General features: G+C 29.1%; 1 protein-coding gene across 4 annotated transcripts in view; it reads left to right on the top strand.

The window, feature by feature from the left end:
• LOC129972832 (uncharacterized) overlaps positions 1-22,782 on the top strand; it is a 59,117-nt gene that overhangs the window by 7,285 nt on the left and 29,050 nt on the right. For 3 of the 4 annotated variants that reach the window (XM_056087118.1, XM_056087119.1, XM_056087121.1), the window contains exons 3-11: positions 1,762-2,250; positions 3,500-3,638; positions 10,216-10,497; positions 13,231-13,361; positions 15,965-16,058; positions 17,251-17,370; positions 20,248-20,379; positions 20,774-21,015; positions 22,444-22,537. In XM_056087118.1, the coding sequence (XP_055943093.1) occupies positions 1,771-2,250; positions 3,500-3,638; positions 10,216-10,497; positions 13,231-13,361; positions 15,965-16,058; positions 17,251-17,370; positions 20,248-20,379; positions 20,774-21,015; positions 22,444-22,537 (1,714 nt within the window). In that variant the 5' untranslated portion in view covers positions 1,762-1,770. The remainder of the gene's footprint in view (positions 1-1,761; positions 2,251-3,499; positions 3,639-10,215; positions 10,498-13,230; positions 13,362-15,964; positions 16,059-17,250; positions 17,371-20,247; positions 20,380-20,773; positions 21,016-22,443; positions 22,538-22,782) is intronic. The other variant, XM_056087120.1, reaches the window with a different exon arrangement.

The raw sequence follows: 22,782 nt of genomic DNA, 5'->3' as shown, positions 1-22,782 counted from the left end.
TTACTTTTTAATATAAACAATGCAAGCCATAAATATTTATGAGAGAAATTTTTAAGCAATTTTTTTCTACAAAAATATGACAGTTCTAAAATTTCGTTGAAATTTTGCGCTAACATTTCTTTTATTCTTGGATATATCAACTAAAATTTATGTTAATGTTTTCATACAACCCACTTTTGTATATTAAAAAAAACTTTTTAGAATTGCAATTTATTTTTCTTCATGTCATCTGATACATTTTATAATAAACAAAAAAAATCCTGAATAATTCTGTTTATGAATTTGGATGAGAGTTATAACACTACGCAAAACTCGGCAAATTAAAATAGGTCTGACAACTTTATATACAGTTATAGCTGTTATTAGATTTACGTGAATTTTATTATTAGAAATTCGTATAAATATATCATTAATACCTTTCTAAAAATCAAATTCTTTCTTTAGTGATCAAAGATACTATTTATTTCTTTACAATGACAAAAAATTTAGCTATGTCTTATATCATTGGGGACACATGAATACTTAACATACTGTTTATAAACTTTTAAGTAAAGAGAATATTAACTACATTCTTGGTATCACGTTATCATTACGAAAATTTAGAGAAAATTTCTAAAAGTAATATAAAAACAGGCGGATTACGCCTAAGGCTATCATGATCCTATGTTTTAGACTAATGGTCCAAACCTCCTTACTTTCGCGAAGACGAAGTATACAAAAAGAAAATAAAGTAATCATTAAAACATTCAAATTCGAGATTTTGATAAATTTGTACATCTCAAACTTCCTGCAACTAAAAAATACATTTTTGGAATTATTTCTGTCTAAAAAAATGTCTTGAGCTAGATGGATGAAACTCGGTTTTTGTTTCTTACATCGTTTTCGTAGATTTCCATCAAACTTTTAAGTGAAATTCATTCAAAAGAAGTCTGTCCGGTTGTTTGAGTAAAAGTGAATACGATAGCTACAAGATTTTAGAGTTATATAGATAAAATTTAGTACATAGATTAAATATGTAGATCCATATCGAATTTGAAACCAAAACAGCCAAAGTCTTGACTATCTGTTGTTCAAAATTACTTTAACTATGCGATAACTTATAAATGCGATAACTTCAAAACGCACTGGCTTAAATAAATGTAATACGGCATGTGATCTTAAGATTACAATTGTACTTGTATGCCAAATTTTGGTCCCAATCGATCGGAAAAATAAATATTCGATATTCTGGTACTTCCGTATTTACCTCTTACCAGCTATTGATCGGCCCCAAAAATCGCTGAATATCGCACAAAAAAACTTTTTCATACTTTGTGTATTGTCTACATGCCAATGGCATGTATAGACAATATATAAATGCCGTGTTTTGTTTTTTTCTTCTGCTATACTATGAAGCACATAATTTTTACATGTAGTACTCTGAAAATAAAGCTGGGCACTCGTATCATTCATTGTTTTGCCCAAAAGTATCAGTTTTATATAGTGATGGGGACTGAATAACACCTTTATTTGAGAAAATTTCTTGGAGACTCTTCCTATTTATGGTTTTCTTTTTAATGTTCATATTAAGTGTACGAAAATGTCGAACGTACTGTTGACTTTTACAAATGAACAAAATTATTGTAATAAACAACTACGTTAGCTTACTCCAAAAATTAACGATATTCTATTATGGAATAACAGATCCACTGCGGATCTGCTATTTTTGATCTGTACCAGTTTTCTGAAATAAGATCTGTAAAATTATATTTTTATTATCAGGCAATCTGAATGCGCATCATGACGTGCAACATCCTGGTCTTGTTTGCCAACGACTCGGAGAAATTGGCTATGGAACTCATTAACCAATTTGACAATGTGCCCATCAATTATATTTGTGTAAATAACAACTCTCTACAACTTTCCAATATGCAGCAGAAAACGCAGGCCAAGATCCACGTGGTCTTTTTTTCACCGGACTTTTTACGATTCTTGGAGAACAATGTGCTAGACGCCTATCATATATGTGGTCATCTAGACAGCAAATCCTCCGTCGCTGTATTCTGTCTTGGAATCAAGGTCGAAAATGTTCTTTGCTATCATATGGCACCTTTGAAATCTTTTCAGAGTTGGAACAAGTTCGAAGTTTTAAAAACTCCTAATGGAAATCACGTGTTCCCCAATGAACTGATGAATCGAATTAATGAAGTTCTCACCCAATTTAACTTTGCAGCTGAAGATATAATTGTTGTACCCCAGTTTTTAAAGAGGGTAAGTATTCTGTTGGAAGGCTGACATCAGATGTTTTATGTCTGTATATTGATTTGAAGATACTGTTTTAATCGAATAATATTTAATGTGCTTTTATAATAAAAATATACTTTTAAATCAAAATTTTGGAAACGGTGGGACATAAATCGTAAAAATGCAAGGCGCTCACAAAAAAATTCAACGTGCATTAAAAATTTTTAATTCACGTAATTTAATTCTCATACTTATAATACATTTTTTCTTTAAGTTATAAATAAAATACTTGAAATCTCACTAAAATTTTTTTAATTTTTTTATTTTTAATGAAATGTCAGACATATCCTTTCTTGCGATATTAGGGCTCAATTTAATTATAATACCATTTGCAGCACCTAGCAACTTTAAAATTTTTGTTTTCACATCTAGATTTTAGATCAAAAATTACTTTTCTCTTTTCTTGCTCGCTTTTAAAAATATGTTTATTTAGCATTTCATACTTTTTAGTATTCTATGAGATGCTTGGCTATTTTTTAATTTTTTTTATTAGTAACTGTTATACTTTTAGTAATTTTTTTATTAAACTGTTGAAGCCTTGTATTTAAGAAGTTTTCATTTCATTTATAATTATTTTTCACTTTTAATTTTTTTAAAATTTAATTTCTTCATATCGATAAATATTATAAAACCTTGTGACACTATTTTTTGAAATTCCTTCAAGATACAGCTTCCGATATAGAAACACAATTTAATTAAAAAGAATTGATGAAGTGATAATTAAGTTCTGAAAACATAAAAATATTTATATGTATAAAATCTATTTTTAATACTATATATAAATTTTATTAAATATCAATCTATAAAATTCTGTCTTTAAGTGTTTTTTTCAATTAAAATTATTTATTTTTTACTTTTTATGATATATCTCATAATTTATGATTATAAGTGTTATGAGAATTTCTTTCGAAATTTCACTATCATATAGTGCTATATGAAACTACCAGATAGTTACCAAAAATATAGCACTATCGTATTTGTAAATAATTTCGCATTTCTATTGAAAAATGGAGTCAATTTATCTGATGTCACGTTTTGTAAGATTTTGAAGATGGATTTGCATATCACATGAACGCATATTCTGCAGGTATTTCATTTTCAGTAATAGTATAAAAATACAAAAAAAAAAATCAATATTGTTTAAAAGGAAAGATATTTAACTTTCTTCCTATATCATTTTTATTTTTATTAATTAATTGAAAAATGTGTTTTCCAGCACAACAATACCATATATACCATATTTCCAAGTCCGATCGAAGATTGTCACGATTTATACATACGTCTGAATGACCATGAAGATATCGATATTTCTCTGAAAAAATTGAATCCATATGTCATGAAATTCTCAGTTCCAGGTAAATGTTTATATTTTTTGATGGATCAATTCAATTTAAATGTCTTATATATGAACGCTAAAAAAATGAAATATCAAAAACGTGAACGTTATAATAAGTCGAACTGTTGTTATTCGGATACATATCTGAATAAAAACAGTATAATAGATAGTTTAAAACAACAAAATCAAAAGAAAAGATATTGGGCCTTCTTTTGGACTTTAGACATGCAATTTAACTTATTTTTTAAATCATATTTCTCAAATTATAATGTGGTATAAACTCTGAGTGAGTATGACTCTGTAATTACAAAAAAATCTAACTAAAAATAATTCCCTCCAGAGCCAAAATATCATGGCAAAAGTTACCAGAAAATTTTATTAAGAACTATCTGAAAACCAACTTAATTTTCCTTGAAATCCAATTTTTTTTCAGACTTCTGTTTTTCTTTTTATTCAGGTATTATTGTTACCTTTTTTAGTAAACTTATATATCCTTTGAATCACATCTAGTTGAATTAAACCTTTCATACCATGCTTTAAATAGAGTTCTCAAATATTCAGAGGATTCTAGTAACAAACGTTATTGATCTAAATCATTACTGCAACACATGTCATAGAATTTTCTGACCACTCTTCCGCACCTCAGATTGAACAAATACTGGTCTTCAATCTTACATTACAATGTTTCATATTTATTAGCACAATGACATTAAAGATAGCTCTCATATTCTATTTCGTAACTTTCAAGACATAGCCTGAACTCCAGTTTTATGTTTGCTCTTCAGTTCCTAGCTATCTTTGATTTGCCATCAGTCCGATTCCTCTCAAAATGGCTCGAATTCTTTTCTTTTGATACTTGCTCAGGAAGAACATTTCTTTGAAGGCAAGATTCAAAATTCCATGTTCCTTTATTTGTGAAAGCACAAGAAGTGATAACAGGATATCAGTATCATAATGACAATAACTTATTTGATCGATATATCCCTACTGATTAATTTACAGTCGCCATATACAAAAATAGTTTTTCTCTAATTAAGATTCATTCTATATATGAATAATATGGACTTCCCCATCTTTGTGGGTTTCGGTTATCAGTTTTTGTTTTATATATCTGTCTTTTGATATCATTGTTTTTTTATGATTAACACTAATGCATAGATGATGCGTTTCCTTCGAGTTCCCGGATAATCCTCATTTTAATGTTATTGTCCGGTATGCATCATTCGATGATTAGCCAATAAGGAAGCCTTATCATTAGTTTCCGTTTGCCCTTTATCAGGTCAAATACTTTACTTTTCCATAAAAAAAAAAAAAAAAAAAAAACTCGCTTATTAATCATACTCAAATTGGTTCATCTTTGTAAAGCTTCTTTTCAAGATACATTAAATCTAAAAAGGTAAGACAAATTGCGGAAACTTTTTGAAACATTCTTTAACAAATGTATAAGTGCATTAAATTTCGTACGTTTGTTTTTAATCCTGCGAAATGTTCTGTAAGTATTTTAAAGATACTTTCAACTCTTAATTGTCTTGAGGATGCATGTACACTTTGAGAAGTTTATTTGTTAAATGACAAGTGCGTTTATATATGTCTTCAAAAATTACTTTCTTCTGTAATTTGTTGCATCTATCGATTTTTATAATAATGACTTTCAATAAGAGCTTCACCCCCCAATATTGTTACTCCCCCCCTTTTCAAGTTCATAACTTTGAAAAAGGGGAGTGAGAAATAATTGTGGGGTGACAATAAAGACGCATTATTCTGCATAATGTAGTACTAATGAGTAAATCGAATCCGAAAATCTGCAAAGAAATGTTTAATACGAGGTAAATCAAATATGAGATCATTTTTATAGTGCTAGAGGATTATAATAGCCATGTATATAGTAATCGTGAGTTTTTTTATGTAATCGTTCGGAATAGTTTTATTCTTTGTTCGTTCATTTATTTATTCACTCTCAGAGGGTAGATGAGAACTTTCGACGAATAAAAATTAGACCTTTTAAAATTTAGCACAAACTGAATACCAGTTCAGTAAAAACATTATATTGAGGAGTCAGATTTATAAATGGCATAATGATCTTCAAAAATACCCGTAAAGAATTAGGAAGTTTGATTGACTAAACGGAAACAAAACTATTTTTGAGGTTTCACAAGTTTTTTTTGTATAGATGACGAACAATCAATACTATTGAGAACTTTTAGGGAGAATTAGGACAGAGCATCGGTTCAAAACACCTTTCAGTCTGGTTCCCATTATTCTCTTAGTCCAGGATAATGCGAGACCCTATAAATCTAGTGGAATACAAAACACTTCAGTGAGAAACCCTTGGATAGTTTTCTATTGTTCAAAAATAGCTTCTTCGGATTACCATTTGTAAGAATTCCTCAAAGATGCGTTAGGACGAAAATGATTTTCATAATAAAAAAAGAAAGAAAAGAATTTTTGCGGAATTGACTTCATACATATCCGACTTTATTTTATCAAAATAAAATTTTACATTGCGAACTTTAAGATTTTTTCATGAACCTGTTTTATAAAATAAATTCAAATGAAGACAGATATAATGCTCTGGCTAAAATTGCATAAAGCCTTAAACACTTTTTTCCCCCTAATACAGGCTTTAGACGAGAATGTTCATTCCACAAATTGAGAAGAGGATTTTTGATTTATACAATTTTCATTTTCATTCACCAAAACAACCTTGGAAAAAATTCATTTTTTCCCCATTATTTCTTATTTTTTGTATCTTAGGTCATTACCAACATTACTACTGCGTACACCCAATGACTTCGTCACGTATCCTTCCAGGGATACGAGTAACAAAAATAGGGAGCTTCTGTTATGGATAAGGAATTTGATAGATATCATCAATCTATGCAATTCTTAAACGGATTGCGAATCTAATGATTTAATTATATTATCCAATTGTCAATAAATAAATTGTGTTGCGCGCATTTATATTTTAAGGCATGCAATGGCATTACTAAATTTAAAAAATGATAATGTATAAGAGAAATTCATATTAATTTTTTTGATTGGATAAAATTTACCAAAAAAAAAACTTGATGAAATAGCTTTAGTGTTTGTTTTTTTTTCTTCTCTTTCATGAATTCGAATAATTATAGATACAGATACTTCGGATTTTGTTAACTCTCATACCTGCTAGCTTCCTTAATCTCCTTTATTTAAATACAAGAAATATTTCTAATTAATATCCTAAACAATGTGGCTTTAAATGTGTTGCTTCAAGCTTTAGCATCATTTTAAGCAAAGCATAAGATTTTGCAAATATTTCTTAATTAATAATAATTTATAAAGTACATTGTAATAAATCAGATTTTAGACTTAAATTCGTGTAATTTGTTTTTGCTTTTTTCAATCATCTAATTTAATTCCGTTAAATTATGGACGCAGTATATATACGTCAAGTTGTCCAAAATTAAATTCACAAAAAATAACAGAAAAGCGAATTTCTAAGCAGTTAGGAATATACATACTCCTGAATGAATAAATATTCTGTTTTATATTGTTTTAGTCAATAAAAGTACTTCAGAGAAAACTACAAAATTTTAATTTTTATACAATTCTTCGGTAGTTTGATTTAATAAAGTATTCTTCAATTTCTCTTATCTAAATAAAAAAAATGATTTACTTTTCTTCTACAAAAGCTGATATGGTTAAAAAATTCTGAATAACATTTCATTATTTTAAACATTTTAAAGACTGTTGATTGGTTTAAAATGATAAAAATGAATAGTTTCGCATCTCGAACAATTTTAGTTGTAGATGAGAGGGGGCATTTTTGCTTTCCCTATAATATATAGGTCAAAAGGATAGTATGAAAATTTAGTCTTCTTAAATTTTTCAAGAGTTCATTTATTGAATGAAGGAAAATATAAACATAATGTTTTACGTCATTAAAAGTATTTTCCTAAAGCAAATATAAGATTATTTTGAATCATTTGGAAAATAACAGCGATTCTATAGCTAGTTTCTAAATCTTTTTTAATTATAACTATAATTGAAGCAGACGTCAAATTATATAAATTACCTATAATTAAAGATTATAGTTATAATCTGAGTGGGCGACACCTGGAATATCTGTCATGTAGAGTATTAGTGCAACTGCCCTAATTATTATGGAGATGTTAGTAACTATTAAACTAAATAATACAAAAACAATAATTTTTTTGATGAAATTTCTTTATTATGGCTTAGAATATGAGAATTAAAAGATTCATTTTAAAGACCCTCTCACATTTCCAGTTTCTTCTTGTTTAATGTCTCTTTAACCATATGAACCCAGACTGGCTCTGAATCGTTCGACAAAGCTCCTGAATTTGACGCATAACTGAAATCTAGGAATGAACGGTAATTGGTGAAAAGCCGCTTAGAAGAGATGATTTTATTCTATTTTCATATACGAACAATTACACCAGGCTTTGAAATAATGCAATATCAAGTTAGTTGGATCCATAAGAGTTAAAGCTTGTAAGATTTCAAGCTAAGTTTAAAGAATATTGGACGCCGTTTTATTATTATTTTTTTTTCAATTCTTGCTGCACTGTTCAGAAAAAAAGCAACCCTTAAAACTTCCTTTTGTATTTCATTCCCCAATCGCGTTGTAATAGCCAAATCATAATAAAGCTACTTTTCAACTCGAAAGGGTCACACAAAATGTAAACAAAACATATGACAATGAAATAAACATCCGCACTAAATGTCACAGTTGCATATTCAGTTGACATAATATGACCATACGTCACATGAATTGACCCCATCGCACGAAAACTTTCTTCCTTCATTGAAATGTCTAAAAGTTATACCGTCTCAGTATAGAATCTAGTGACGTAAAATAATATCCGTAAACAAAACTGAAAATTTCCATAAGATGTTGCATTTTGATATAAAGTCTAGTGACGTAAATTGATATCCGTAAACAAGATATATAATTTTGATAGAGAAAATTAAAAACAGGATTTTGACTATTGTTTGCTATCCGGTATTGCTACGATTAATGTCATGCAATTCCAAGTGTCTATCATAAAACGGAAAAAATAGTTGAGGCGATGGATTATGGTTGCATATCATTAGCAAACTTACAAGTAAAAATGATCTGTAAAATTTTAAGCATTTGATTGCTTTGGAATTGAGAGTTTGATCAAATGTTTTATAATAAGGTCAAATAATTTATCGTATTATTGGTATTGTGATGCGGATAAACAAAAACCTAAAAAAATTGAATTATGAGTAAAGATTTTAGACCATAGGTTTTGGTAACCAGTTTGGGCTTATTACTTTCTGATACCGCCAATTAAGTTTTTATTTCTAAAAGTGAATTATATCAGTCGTACTTAGGAGATAATTTAACATAAAAACTCTAAACACTTTTATTCGCTCTTAATTCTAAAATTTAAAATGCAAAAATATTTTTTTATATTCATCCATCAGTAAGAAAAGAAGTCCCAACCGTAATATTATGTATTCATTTGCTTATACAGTGCATCCAATATGTTAAATACAGTGCGTAACAACTGAGGGATTAAGAGGTGCAGATGCTATATGTGCTAATTTTTTGGGCACCACGGTTGCAAATTATTAATGTGTCAGACTTTCGAATGAAATATTCCCCCAGTGGGGGCACTTCGAAATGAGGATGACAGTATTGGATTCTAGTGGTTGGATCTCGCCACCCTGGAGAGTACACAAAAAGGTGAGAGTCTAGCTCCTCCCATCGATGAGGGGACGTACTTCCTTAGGAAGGATTGTATCGTGGCCGGTGATGGCCCTTAGGACTCAACCACAGTACCCACCAGTGTTGCTGTAGCGGCGGTCAGTCATTCAGTATTTATTTATCGGTATGCTTTCGAGTTTGTCAGAGCGTCAGTGATGACTTTAGAATGACGTATATGGAAGGGGTGAAATAATGGTGATATTCTTCAATACATCTACTTAATCACTTAAGACGAGAGTAAAAAAAAATGTCCCAGGCGCTACGTATTCCTGCCTCACTTACGCTACTTCCTAATTGGTATGCTTCAACAATCATTTTTTTTTATTTACTTGATGGAAACTGGAAACATTACTAAGAAATAATTCGAATCTCTAGTCCGGAGTAACGTAGCATGATAATATTTCAAGCTTGACTCATCTTTCCCGTCTTCATTTGAATTGATTGTGTCAGTTTTTGCGTTCTTTGTGTGATCATTTTTATATCAAGCATTTGATAGAAAGAATGTCTTTCTATCCTTTTATAACTATACATCTCTCTCAGAACGTCTATCTACAGATAGAATGCCAGACTAAAAATATTTTTATGCTAAAAAGATTATTATTTGGCACAAAAGATTTAACAGCAATCAACATTTATTAATAAATATCTATATAAAAATACAAACTCTAAACCAAATGTGTCGTAAAATATTACTTTATTAAAAGCGATTTAGTACACAGTATAATTTACTTTACTTTCTTTCTTTTTCCATTGTTATGCATGAGGTGGTTTTAAAATTTTACGAAGTTTAAAACAATCATTGATATATTTTTCTTAATAGAATTTAAACAAAAAAAATATATGGCATTTATTTTTGCAGATTCTTTATTTCAATTTTCTCATAACGTCATCATTAGAATACAGATTGGAGAACAAGTCATAACTAATCAGGTAGTGCATTTGTCTCAAGATACGCCAAAAAATGCACAAGTGAATGGAACAGAAAATGCTGAAAATGATCATCCCAAATTGCTAACAAGACAAGAGTTGTTTTTAGACGAACAAATCAAGTATCTCAAAGGCATATCTGGATTAAATACAGAAGACGAGAAATCTAGTCTGAATTCTGAAAGTCGAACGATCAAAACTGAGGATGCGCAAGGTAATGCATATGCAGTGTAATGGGTGTTTAAAAGAAAATTTTGATACTACTTCAATCAACCATTATTTAACCACGAATAACACTTTTCCACCTTCTAACAAATACAAAAGTTACAAACACTTATTTCTGAAATGTGGTTATGCTTTATAGGACATAATTCTAAAGTATGGAATATGAAAATTCTCACTGCAGTCATAAAAAAAATTTGTCCAAGACAAATTCATTATACTTGTAAAGAATGTAGATTTAGTATGCCTTGAGTGCAAGAAATCTTTTCATTCAAAACTAATCACTAATGCTCTATCTCACGTATGTGAATATCATTTTTTTTGTATATATTTTATATTTTTCCAATTATTATTTTTACACTCGATGAATTATTAACAATATAAAATTAAGAAATTGTATTTAAAAAACTATTAAATAGTACTTTTATCACTTAATAGTATTAATAGAACTTTTTCACTTAAATTCTGCTCAAAAGAAGATTAAGCCTTCTTTCTCACTTTCGGCTATTTTATACTGTCTCTTAACAGAAATTCAGCTTTTAATTGGTAAGCGGAAACTTTTCCATTAGCAAAACACTATTCATTACAAAGCTAAAAGATTGACACATGTTGTCACCAAACACTATATTATCGCTATATTTGGCAACAACATAAATGTCAGTCAAATATTGAAGCATTGCATTGAATCCAGCTAACAAAGGGCACGAGGTTGAAAATTCAGTTCGCAATGAGATTTAGTATAAATGTAGTGTACATTTAGAATGCTCACTTATGAAAATATTAAAACGCAATGAACCGTCAATTTCGAGAAAACGACTCTCAAACTTTCTGCATAACTTATATGTACTAATAATTTGTCGACGTTGCTGAGGCGCGGATAGTGTAGTGGTTAAGACACTGGCGTAGCAAAATAGAGACCCGAGTTCTATCCTAGACTAGCAATTTTTTTCTCTAATTTATTTCATATTAATTTAGCAATTTACAAACAGTTTCAATTAATTTATTTTTCATTTTTTATGCAAAAATAAATGTTTATTCTCTTAATACGTGGATTACAATTTAGTTTTTAGAAAAAAATTATTATAATTATGAATACATTTTTTTAAATATTCTGACTTACTTAAATTAAATTAACATTTAAAAAATATTTTCAATTAATATGATACTAATTTTTATATAGAAAAATAAATGTATTTTCTCTTAATACATAAGTCATAACTTATTTTTTAAAAGAAAATGATTATGTTCATGTATATTTTTCTCGAATTATAATCATAATTTAATTTTTGAGTATTAAGATAATTATAAATATAATTTTAATTTTAAAATATTTCAAAATAACTATTTTTTTTATCTTAGAATCCTTAAAAGTTTTAAATTTTTGGATTTTAATAAGGAAAAATTATTTATAATAGCTCAAAGAAGTTGTATTTATATCGAGAATTAAAGAGCAGCTGAAATAAATAAAATTATATCCGTAAACATTTAAAATGTTAATAATCGAAAATAAAAAATAAAAAGAAGGTGTTAAGTTATGGACTGCATAGGCAGATGGTTCAAAATTTTTTGTAACACATGATAGGCTGTGTGCGCTGTTCTATTTTCGGGTGAAAAACAAATATTTTTTGAAGGTAAACGAAATTTTTTAAATCGATTCTTTTAAGGTTTCTCTTGTGGATAATAATCCTTTATGAATTTTTCAAAATATCAAAATATATCTGTCTTGTTTGAAATGTTTTTATGATAATTTCAATTCTGTCTCTTGTGGGTAGCAAAAAAAATAATGAAATATTTTTATTATGTCAATAATTTAATCAACATTTATCCTCATTTAAGTTATAAATGTAATTATTTTTCCTACTTAAAATAAAATTGTAAATCAGTACTTATTTTTAAGAGAGATTTTTAAAACATTTATTTTTGATTAATGAAAGAGTTACATATTAATGGAAACTGTCTGTAATTATATTTAAATATCTTTTTAAAAGAAACACTCGTTCATATCTTAATATATATATAATTCAGGTATTAAGAGAAAATGCCCTTATTTTTCCATATAGAAATTAGTATCATATTAATTGAAAATATTTCTAAAATGTTAATTTAATTTAAGTAATTCTGAATATTTAAAAAAAATTATTTATACTTACAATTATTTTTTTTTTCTAAAAACTAAATTGTAATCCACGTATTAGAAGAATAAATATTTATTTTTGCATAAAAAAATGAAAAACATATTAATTGAAACTGTTTGTAAATTGCCAAATTAATTTGAAATAAATTAGAAAAAAAATGCTAGTCTAGGATAGAATTCTGGTCTATAGTTTGCTACGCCAGTGTCTTAACGACTATACTATTCGCGCCTCGGCAACGGCGATACATTATTAGTATATAAGCTATGCAGAAAGTTTGAGAGCCATTTTCTCGAAACTGACTGGTCTCATTGCTCTTTAATAGTTTCGTGAGGGAACATTCTAAACGTATATTACCTTTATACTAAATCTCAACGCGAACTGAATTTTCAACCTCGTGCCCTTCTCTTGTAAGCACAGAATCATTTTCGTCAAGCCAAAACACCTATGCTAAGTATTTGCTGAAATTTAGTAGCATAGATAGTAGCCAAACATAATAACCAAATGATGCCATCAGATCTTTACGCATTGGCATTGATATTGTGCTAATGGGAAAATACAGATGAATGTTTCATTTTTAAAAAATTTTGCAGGTAATACCAAAGAAAATACCAAGTTTGATTTGAAGAAGTTGTGCAAGCAATACGGCTTGGAAAGACTAAGCTTACTCATGAGTGACACATCTTCGAATTCCAAAGATAAAGACGACGAATTGACGGTACAGGTACACAATTTTCAAAAACAGTTTAATGAAGTAAGATTTGTTTAATATGCAAAAGATATTATTTTAATTATACAAGCAATTTCATTATTAAATGTACAGGCTCAAAAAATTTGTCTTATAAAAAGTATTCTTCACCAGATGGAATACAATCAGTAAAGGAATTTTATGCATGGACTTCAAAACAAAAATCGTAAAAGCGTATAACGCTGATAGAAGTACTCTAGACTAAATTGTATAATAATTTCTTTTTAATTTTTAATGAAAATGTGGGTATGTTCTTTTTTACAATATCCATTGTAGGATAATTTTTCCATTGTATGATTTGCAGTGCCTCGCACCGTTTAAGATTTTTTTTTTACATCCATATTTTTGGAAGCAAAATATTTTTTTTTTCATTTTTTTTAGCACAGAAATAAAACTGACAAAAATATTTTTTATATATTTCACAGTTCAATGTCATAAATAATATAGAATCTTTTTAAAGTATCCAAATGGAATTAAATTAGTTGAAATCGATCGGCTAAGTGATTAAATTCTGAAAATTGTAAAATAATGCATTGTTACTCACAGCTGCACAAAATTTCAAAGCTCCCTAATACATAAAAAAATGCATAAAAAAAACAAAAAAAAATCTTTTTTTCGAAAGTGAATAAAAGCGCATGGAAACTAATTTTATCATTTTATTTAACCAAATTTCTTAATTTTCATTAATATTTTGTTTACATTATTAAAATTAAAATTATCTTTAGAAGAGTTGGCCAATTTCTTTTAGTATTCCAGCAAATTGCATTAATCTAAAAATGTGTACAGAATGCGTGATATAAAAAAATGCGCTGGCGTCAAAAACAAAACGATAACCATAAAAAAGCGTTTTCTGTAAAATAGTATAAGTAACAATCTAATAAGATGAATCGAATAACACTCAATGAAAAATAGTTTGCCACTGAAGATCACGATTATCATTTAATTCAATAGGATTCAATTTTGCTTCTTAGAAGCATGAAAATTTTGAGTGCTTTGTATTGGTACTTTTAGAAAGGAGTACAAATCAATCTTTGGAATCCCTTTAAAGAATTTTCTCACTATTTGGAAAAAAATTTCTCAGATGGAAAGTGGAATATAGTGTTCAGGAAACATATGGATGGAAAGTTAATTGAAGAAAGATTGTAGTAAAGAATTGAAGAAAGATTGTAATCTTCGCCTAGATAGACCAAAAATTAGCTAGCAACTTTTCCTATTGGTAATGTAAGCAGATTATTAGATCAATGTCATCAACTTACCTCAACTAACTAACTCTCAGGACTATTTTTGGCTAAAGTTACTGAAAGAAAATGTAATTGACGTCCGAACAGATTGTCAGAGAACTAACTCATTGCAATTATATGATCTTAACTATCCAGATAAACAAAAAGTACCAGGCTGCTTAGAAATAAGCTATCTGCAAGGAAATCCATAATTTGCTTTCCCCTAATTTCGGATGGTGAGACACGCTGGGTTTAAGTGATCCAGAAATCAGTGTGACTGGAGTATTATGGAATGGAGCTGAATTCACTTCAATAAGGATTCCAGTCAGTTTACTGTTTGCAGAGGGATTTCAATCTGGAGGGAGCAAAAAACGCGCAAGAAGTCCGAAAGCATTCGCGAAAAACTTCAATGCAATAGTGCCAGTATCATGATATGGTACGCATTATTTTGAATGGCGCTTTCTTTAATTTGCACATTTTTACTAGAATATCTATGAATTATGAATGAGGCTATTATTATTCATTTCTAATAGTTTATCGTACATTTGACAATGTACTTTTAATAAATTGTAACATATTCCCTCAATGCGCCTCGTTAGTAGCTGATTAATTTTGAAGGTGAGAGAATCCTACGACGTGAGTACACCGTATATTTTACGGATTTAAATCCTTAACATGTGTTACGTATTAAAGTGCTAACTTGTATCACTGTAGCTACCACATTTGTACATTTATATTTGAAATGCTATTCATCGTAAATATATTTTGATATCGCTCGTACTTTACAATGCACAATAATCAAAATCGATGTACAGTTTGCTTTTCAGTTGAGGTTGATCATTTATCTCATTAATTTCTTTATTCATATCGGAAAATGTGTGGCATTAATTTTTTTATTTCCCATTTCATATCGCCTATTCTTCTATATCAGGTATAGACGATTTATTTCATATGGTTGTCTCGCATAATAAAATAAAGACCATGTGAAAGTTTTATGTTCATAACTTCTTAACCATTCCAGTTACACGAATTTGTATAGTTCCCTATTTAATTTTTATCGTCATTGTAATAACAATCTAAAAGATAGAAAATTTTCATAAACAGTTTTTGATGGAAACTGTTTATAAAAATTTACAAGGTTAACCAATCGTTTCAATTAATGATGTCAAGATGGAAACGATTCTAGCGTGTTCTTAAAATATTTACTTAATTTAGTTATGCATTCAAATAAAAGCTAAACATATGAGACTGTGTGTATCTATATATGAGTTATCTTTTCTGTTGCAAACATAAAAGGTACACGTTTTGGAATAGTTAGCAGGGGTATACTTAATAAGAAAAATAAAACTTTTTTTTCAGGGAACCAAGTTACTGCGATATTCAAGGCTCATGAATGATCTACCAGAAATGGATTCATCAAACCGGATGAATTCTTTCCTTGTGCAAGAAGCAGGTATGGAGCCAAAAATTTGTCTATAGCAGCTTTGTAAAAATTGGTTTCACATATTTTTAAATTACTGCCTTCAGCTGTGTAAACAGCAATGGTAAAGTTTTTAATCTCAATTAATATCTAGCCAAGTTCATGAGAAAATAATTCAAGAGGAAGGAAGAAATGTGGCGATTATTGTGGTCAAGGTTATTTTGGAGCATTTAGAGAGCATCTGAGATAGATTCAGCTGTAAGAGTAGGGTGTTTAAATGCGGGATTTTCAGGGAAACTGGCACATATTGTAATAAATGTATTGTGGTCACTAAATTTTTTTGCAAAAAAAAAAAAAAAATAGTAACTAAACAAAGTTAAAGTCTATAGGCATATGGTAGATTGAAGCTGTATATTGGCGACATTTAATTTTCTCTTTTGGCAAAAAGCAAAATATTTATCTCTATTTAGTTAAGAGATATATATTAAAAATTCTTGAGTTTACATCCTATACTTCAAAGCCATTGTTAGTTATCATTCTATCGTCCACTTCGGAATCTTCCAACAAGTCAGCATTTGACTGCAATATGCCTCTACAGTTTTTTAGAGAGGGGTTTCTTCCATCTGCAACAATCTTTTCATCCACTTCGCAATCCGCATCTGAAAATTCTCGTGCTGGATTGGATAGTATGTGTTTTTGGATTTGAGATTTCTTGGGAATGTCGTATAACACGAGTTTTATTTAACAGGAGTCTTATTGTATGCAATAAATAAAAAGAAATATTGACTATATACCTATTACGTTGAAAGCGTTGATCTGAAAACAGATGATTAAATAACATTGAGAAGATGTAATTCAAAAATACGCTCGTTTATCGTTAAATTGGAAATTCTCCATAGTTTCTATGGTGTTTTAATTTTTGTTTGATTTAAATTTATAAAAACTGTTTATTTTACTGTAAAGTGAGAATTCTATCTCAGAAGTTGAGTACAATTTCCGTCCACTGATACTCTATTTATCGCTGTAAACTTTGTATTAAATGAGAAAAAATAATGTTGTCATAAGAGATAAGATATGAGATGATAGATCCACATCAAAAAGAGACTTATGTAAAATATAGATATAAAGATGAATGGCGATTAATATTAAAGTTATTACTACATTTTTAGGATAACAGTTTTACAATTCATTTACTATATGCTTTTTTTTATATATATTTTCACAGGTGGTCACAAACATCTCTCTCTTTGTCGATCCTTGTCCCTACCATCCACTTTACTTCCAACTTCAGATACTCGAAATAGTTTTGGAGGATACTTGGAAATGGGAGGAAAAGAACCCTCAGGTATGTTATTGATTTTAAATTCTTCAAAATGAAACTTCCCGATATCCTTTTTACATTTCTAGTAATTTTATATTGTTACGGGAAACCCAAAATGTGCACAGTTAAGAGCCAATCCCTTACAGGCCCTTTATTGAACACGAAAGCACGAATTCGCAGTAGCAAAACTCAGACAAAGCGTGTCAAAACAGCACTATTAGTAAATAGCAGTACATAAACTGTATATCAGTAATAAACAACCGTAACAATACAAAGCGCCGTGAGAGAATTCTCTCAATTATTTGCATGAGCTTAACTCAAATATTTTACTACTGACTGACTGTCACCCGGCTTTTTATAGTTTCCGTTACAGGACAAAGAAGCTTCTTGAAATATATTACAATTTCGCTTCCAATTGATATATCGCAAAATTTAGCAGCTTCAGAAAATTTCTTCCTTAATTTTAAAATTGTCATCAAATTGCGAAATGGTCCCAGTTTTTCTCCACAACAAGAGGGATTATTGACCCTCATTTGTTCAGCATTTTTTTCAGCTATTTTTGACACTATCTTTCTTATCATGGAACTAACTGTGCAGAGTAGCCATATTACAAATTCCTAACAATATTAAATCTAGAAAAACATTATGAAATTTTCCATTTTCCTTTTCCGTTTAGGAAGCAAGTTTTATTTTTTTAAGTTACTTAAAGCGAAATTTCGTTTAATTTGAAGTTATTGATATTACTTTACATATTTAATATGAAAAATTTATGAAATAAAGCTTTTGAAAGCAAGTTTTTTTGATTGGAAGAAAAAGATGATTAACAACAAAATCAGAAAAGTTAGTTATCTTGATATGCAGAATGTTAAGTCAAAAGGCTAATCAAACCATTAAAACTATTATAAGTGACACAACAAATAAAATTTTTTTAATTAACAAATTTTTATATGTTAAGATCCACCCTTTTATTACATGAGAGGTCTTTTTTAATACTGTTAATTTGATAGTGTGTTGAAAAGGCATATAGATTTTAAATAATTGTTACATAAATAAGTTTAATAATTCTTCAAACGCATTGAATTATATAAACATTTAATGACTTTCATAAAAATTTCAAATATCAAATTAAATAATGTAAATGTATAATTTTATCATCGATCGAATTACTGTTCCGTCAATACTGATAGCGATGAATGATGAATTTATGAAAATTGTCAAGTATATTATGGGTACTTGAACGCATATTGTTTGATTGATAGAACTCAGCTGATTGATTATAAGTGGTCTTGCGATATTTATATTATAGGTTAGCATGGTGTTCAATTAATTATCTATTGAAGGTAATCAGATGCCAGTTGATTGTAATTATGACGATTTATCAAATGATTTAATTTTTGGAAAAATATTTTTAAGCAATATTATAAGGAGAGGAAGCATTTTATTTATTAGTTTGAATCGTGTTACTCTAATATACTGAAAAAAATTCTACAATCATTTATTTATTTTATTTATGAAACTATAGGTTGGTTGCAAAGTCTTTTCATGATTACAAAAAAATTATTGTAAAAAAAATAAAAGGCATTATATTTTGGCATATGGTTGTTTTTATGTATTGTAAAGACGGATATAAAATTTTTGCCATTCAGTTTGGTAAATTTCAATCTGAGCACCCTTAGTAGCTTGAAACATATCAAGGAGGTATTCCAGCTCTCGACACTTACTGGCCTTTCATAATAATCACCTGTTCATCATGATAATTTCATAATCATTCTGTTGTCATAATAGACTAGCGTGTATAATCTTAATTTTGTGAGTATCACTGTCTTCAGCTGACAGTGCAAACACTGTGCTCTTTATGTAATCCCAAAAGAAAAAAAATTAGTGAAGTAACATCGGGTGAGCGTAAACAACATTAATGTTACTTTCGTCATGATTTCATTGGTGCCATTTTGATAACAATCGAATCTAAAATCGTTATTTCTGCATCAGTTGCGTTATTTGTTAGACTAAGAAATTTCAGAACATGAACAATACAAAAATTGTATTGCATTATATTTAATGGTGCTTCTGTAATAATTTTTTGTAATCATAAAAAGACCTTTTGAACACCTTTTGTATTATTAATTGCTCTATAATATATGCTAATTTAAAAAATTGCATCAATTACAAATAACTGCGACTTTCTTATAAACTGTGATAAAATGAAAATTGTTTACACATTAAAGGCTGAAGTTTAGAGGTTTCTTTTTCATATATAATATTTGCTTTATTTTATTTCTTTTGATCATTCGGCAACAAACAAGTGATATTCCATTTCGTTACCAAGTGAAATTTTTTAGGCATACCTTTCTCCCGTTCACTGTCGCACTCAAAGCGGACCTTGAAGACAAAGTCTACTATATATCCCTTTGATATGAAAATACAAAAAATAATGTCAGCAGATTTAGATAACTATATGCAGAATATGCATGTGGATATCGAAAACACTTCAATGCCTGCGAACGTGCTTAATATCGTATGTTCCGGGCGCGGATGTTGTACGCGTGATAATGAGAATCAAATAGGTCAATTCTTACGTATGTAAACAAGGGAAGTAAAAACAACAAACTTTAAAATAAGTTACAAACTTCATCTTCTGTTGCCACTTATTAGGATGTTATACACATTTGTAAAAGATAAAAATGTTTTGGGCTGACTTTCGCAGTCTAAACATATTTTTAGAAAATCCTGAAGTTTGAAATAAACACAGATTATTTGTATTCAAAAAGAAAATTAATAACAGCTCGCGTTCCATCTTAATCTTGTTTAATTTTCTTTCCATTTGTTTGATGTAATGTACAATTGTTAAAAGTTTGGGTTTGTAAATAGATTCAGATTGCATGGGAAATGTTTCCTTTTCAGAAATGAAGCCTCATGAGAGACTTTTAATGGGCTGCAAGCATTTGGAAAGAAGACGAAGCAATGATTCAGAAAATTTACAGAATGATATCATGAATTCTATATCAAGCGGACATTACATGACTTTGAGGATGTGTAAGTACATTCCTAATTTCGATTTAATTTCGAGGTAATAAATCCTTGCTTTTTATGTAAATATTTCTATTTTGCCATTTCAGATATCTATTTCTGAGAAAAATATTTGTCTAAAAATAAATGTTTTGACAGTCGGCATTTTCTTACTTGATTTTTTTTTTCAGTTTTAAAAAGCTTTTTTTTTTGTATTGATATATTTTGTTTATCTTTTAACTCTTTTGTATGTATTTTCTTTATTTGTAACGTATTTTCTTTATTTATTTTGAACAATTCAAGATATCTTTATCTCAAACTTTAAAAAGTATTTTATGAATAATATGACCCTGTTAATTATTTCTCAAAGTGTTTATGATACTCACGAACGCTGAGAATTCGTTTTTACGATTTGTTTCAGCCAATGACGAAGTAATTAATACCCGCGCTTTATTGAAGAAAGGTCTGAGTTCCAGTCAGCAGGAACTTCTGGATTTAATGGAGGATTTTAAGGATGGCGAATGCACCATGTCTTACGTTGAAAACCAGTTTCAATTGTGGAGGGAGAGACATTGCCGCAAAGCCACTGAGGCAGACAAGCGCACTCGGAAGACATCGGCGTTAGGCATGTTCTGGAAAAAACCTAAGAAGAAAGATTTAAAGGTAATTATATTTCTAGATTCTACTGTGTCTGATCTTCAAATAAGAATATTACTTCTGAAAATCCGTTCGATAAATGTACGGTGAGAAGTTCAACGAGTTCGATAACTAAGAACGGTGGGAAAATATGAAAACAAGGTAGGTAGAAAAACGCAGAAGAAACATATACAAAAACAGCGCTTGCAGATAATAACAACACATTCAGAAGTGAATTGCTAATTAAATAAAAAAGCCGTACAATACTGCTAAAGAGTATCTCTATGATTACATTCTAAGAGAAAATTTACTAGACACATTTCACTCGCTTTCTCTTCTCGGTGGGCAAGTTTGAAAACATGGTATCGAAAAATCTAGATCAATCAACAAATCTCGGGCCTTAATAGATGCATCATCTTATTCCCTTTTCTTCGAAAAACATTTATTTTTGTCATCAGTGTCGCCAAATGCCAAATGGTCGCCAACTTAGTCGTTAAAGCTAGAAGTCATTGTCCTGTATCCATTGAAATATCTGTAAAACTTTTTTCCTCACTATGACGCTAACTGAAAAGGAATTCACTATTACAAATTCGCAATAATATTAATTAAGCACGTCAAATTCAAACATTATGTCATCCAATAGGGATTTCTTTCCCTACGCTTGAGCTGGTGTAGCTGACGTAACTGCTATATCTCTACGGCATTTTAATTTCACTAATATCGTATATTTATGACACTGTTGGATTAAAGTAAGATAATCGGAAAATTTCTCAACCTCATAATCAGAGATCGAGATTCGGTTCTGCATAATCTTCCTTGTATGTGGTTTAGTTGGACATTGTACGATTTTATTATTCCATGACAGATGTTTAAATATTTTTAAATAAGAAATTATTTAAGAAAGATTTTTATATAATAATTTTGAGCGAAGAAAAATGGTAAAAATATCGTGCAAAGAATTTGCAAATGTCAGCTCAATACTCTGTACCGGTTCACCTCGCATGTATGAGATCATATTCACTTTTAAGATTTGACACTCACGTATTTTCAAAAGACATTGATTCATTGAAACTTGGGTTACTAATCGTATACAATTGGAAATTCTACTTATTAAATTTGGAGTCTGAATATTTTTTAAATTTTTGTTGTGAGACAATATCATTTATTAGGAGTCAAACCAATATTTACTCATTTCATTTAAGAATTAAGGTATATATGAAAAGTAGGTTTTAAAAACTCTTTGGTAAATATTATTGATTTTGTGAAAATCTACAGTTTCGGATTGTATTCCCCTGGAGGATCAAAAGACAAACGTTTATCAATAAGAAAAGGAATTTAAATAGATAAATTTTCCAACATTTCTATTTTTTTATTTCCTGCTTTTACAAATTTGTGTTTACTGCCTCAGAATTTTTTTAAATCACCCATTCTCATGCAGACTTATTATGTTTTCAGATTGTTATTGAAAATAAAGAGACAGCTAAGACGAATGCAGACGTTAAAGAAGAAAAGATTTCCACAAGAAAAATATCAAATACTAGTGCATCAAGTAAGTGCGCTTATGTGAAGGATTTTACATCGATAATTGAAATTATTTGACTTTTGAATTTCATACGCATGCATTTTGTATTGTACATATGCTTCACTAATCAAATATAAGAGGATTATTTGTTTAAAAATTTAATTTGTATCTGTGTATTAATCAATTTCAATAAAAATAAAATACAATATCAATCAAAATTCAGTATGCAAATAGTAAAGGAAGGAAGTAGAGAGTACATATGTTTTTCAAAA

The sequence above is a fragment of the Argiope bruennichi genome, chromosome 6 (assembly GCF_947563725.1).
Source record: "Argiope bruennichi chromosome 6, qqArgBrue1.1, whole genome shotgun sequence".
NCBI classification, from domain to species: Eukaryota; Metazoa; Arthropoda; class Arachnida; order Araneae; family Araneidae; genus Argiope; species Argiope bruennichi.
The sequence above is the reverse complement of the archived record's forward strand: the minus strand, read 5'-3'. Positions and strand labels throughout refer to the sequence as shown.